A 1,475-nucleotide genomic window follows, 5' to 3' on the forward strand; every position below is an offset into this window, starting at 1 on the left:
ACACACACACACACACACACAACCACCACCATCACTAACACCACAACAACAACAGCAGCAGCTTTGCGTCCCGTCATCTTTTCTCTTACCGTTTTTCCGTCTCGGGTTGGCTTGTTTTCGCCTCTTACACCTGGGGCCATCCGCCATGATCTCCTGCTTCATTGATAAGTGTGTGTGTGGGATCAGATGGCAGCTCGCATGGACTCGATTCCTTGATTTCAGCTTGAGATCTGAAAACACACACAGACACACACACCAGCACCAACAATGTGAGTTGGGGTGAAGGGAAGGAGGAGGTAGTGGTGGTGGTGGTGGTGAAGTAGTAGAAGGGGGAGGAGGAGGGGTGTGAGAGTGATCCACATCCACTTGCGCCCCGGACGAGAAGCTGAAAATGCGTGTTGGATCGGAGGGACAGATCGTTTCAAAGAGAGAGAGGAGGAAAGAAAAAATGGGAGAAATAGGGGAAAGGAAGGAGAGGAGAGGAGCGGTGAGGTGGAGGGTGGGGGGGAGATCCGTGTCCGTCTAATTTAGATTTTCAGCTGATCGGCTCAGAGATCAGGGCTGAGGACGAGAAGCGGAATTCTTCTTATTTAAAATCAGGAAAGTTTCACAGCCCGCTCTCTACCCCCTCCTCTCCGATGTAAGCAAAATATTTAAAAAAAAATCCACTTCTTTTAATTAAACTTCAAAACAATAATTTTTTAGTTTTTTGCGCTTTTTTAGGGAGAACAAACTCACATTTCAGTCACTCTGTTCTTTTAAAAACGGAGGGCTTTCCCTGGGATTTAAAAGTCACGCAACACCCGATAAACACTTGAGCAAAAATTGCTCTTTCAGGTTTAATAAAGTGAATCCAAACTCTGCTAATAAATAACAGATGGACGGGGGGGGGGGAGATAATTGTTCAAATGTGCCAAAAGAAGAAGAACAAGAAAGAGGAGAGAGGAAAGAAAGCTTTAAGGCACAAATGGCGCATAAACATAAAAGTAGAAGAAGCGATTAGAGCCAAATTGCGCGTTTCGCCTGCGAATCTATCAGCGCAAATCGCCGTTACTGGGAGAAGTGGGTATTGGAGTGGAGAGCTGAGTGAGCGAGCGAGTGGGAGAAATGGTTCAAATAAGATCCAGAACGAGAGGAAATAAATAAATGAATAAAAAAAACAAAGACACCCGTACGGAATCGCCTTTTTTTTCTCCGGGTCTCCGGGGCTGTGCGGCGACAGACGCCCGACAAAAAGCAGCTTCTCCCCGACTGTCACAACCCCGCAGGACGCCTCTACAGGACACCGCGGAGGGAGACGGCGAGCAGAGCGCAGGGAGGCGTGTGTCTGCGTGTGTGTGTGGGAAAAATGTAAAAAGCGGATGGATTTTTTTTTCCTTTAAAGAAAATAAAATAAATAATTTTTTTAAACCCAAGCGCACCTTTCTCCACCTGCGCAGGTAAGTCGAAGTTTCGGAGCTCCCAAACTCTGGCGC

The 1,475-nt window shown here is 47.0% G+C and overlaps 1 protein-coding gene across 5 annotated transcripts in view; it reads right to left on the reverse strand.

Annotated features, from left to right (window-relative positions):
• The window catches only part of zeb2b (zinc finger E-box binding homeobox 2b), a 97,466-nt gene extending 95,997 nt beyond the window's left edge, over window positions 1–1,469 (reverse strand). For 3 of the 5 annotated variants that reach the window (XM_005738662.1, XM_013912283.1, XM_013912282.1), the window contains exons 1-2: window positions 1,422–1,469; window positions 90–230 (exon numbers count right to left, since the gene is read on the reverse strand). In XM_005738662.1, the coding sequence (XP_005738719.1) occupies window positions 90–162 (73 nt within the window). In that variant the 5' untranslated portion in view covers window positions 163–230; window positions 1,422–1,469. The other 2 variants (XM_005738661.2, XM_013912284.1) reach the window with 2 other exon arrangements.
• Window positions 1,470–1,475: the final 6 nt, after the last annotated feature.

The sequence above is a fragment of the Pundamilia nyererei genome, unplaced genomic scaffold (assembly GCF_000239375.1).
Source record: "Pundamilia nyererei isolate P.nyererei 1_Seehausen unplaced genomic scaffold, PunNye1.0 scaffold00085, whole genome shotgun sequence".
Taxonomy (NCBI): domain Eukaryota; kingdom Metazoa; phylum Chordata; class Actinopteri; order Cichliformes; family Cichlidae; genus Pundamilia; species Pundamilia nyererei.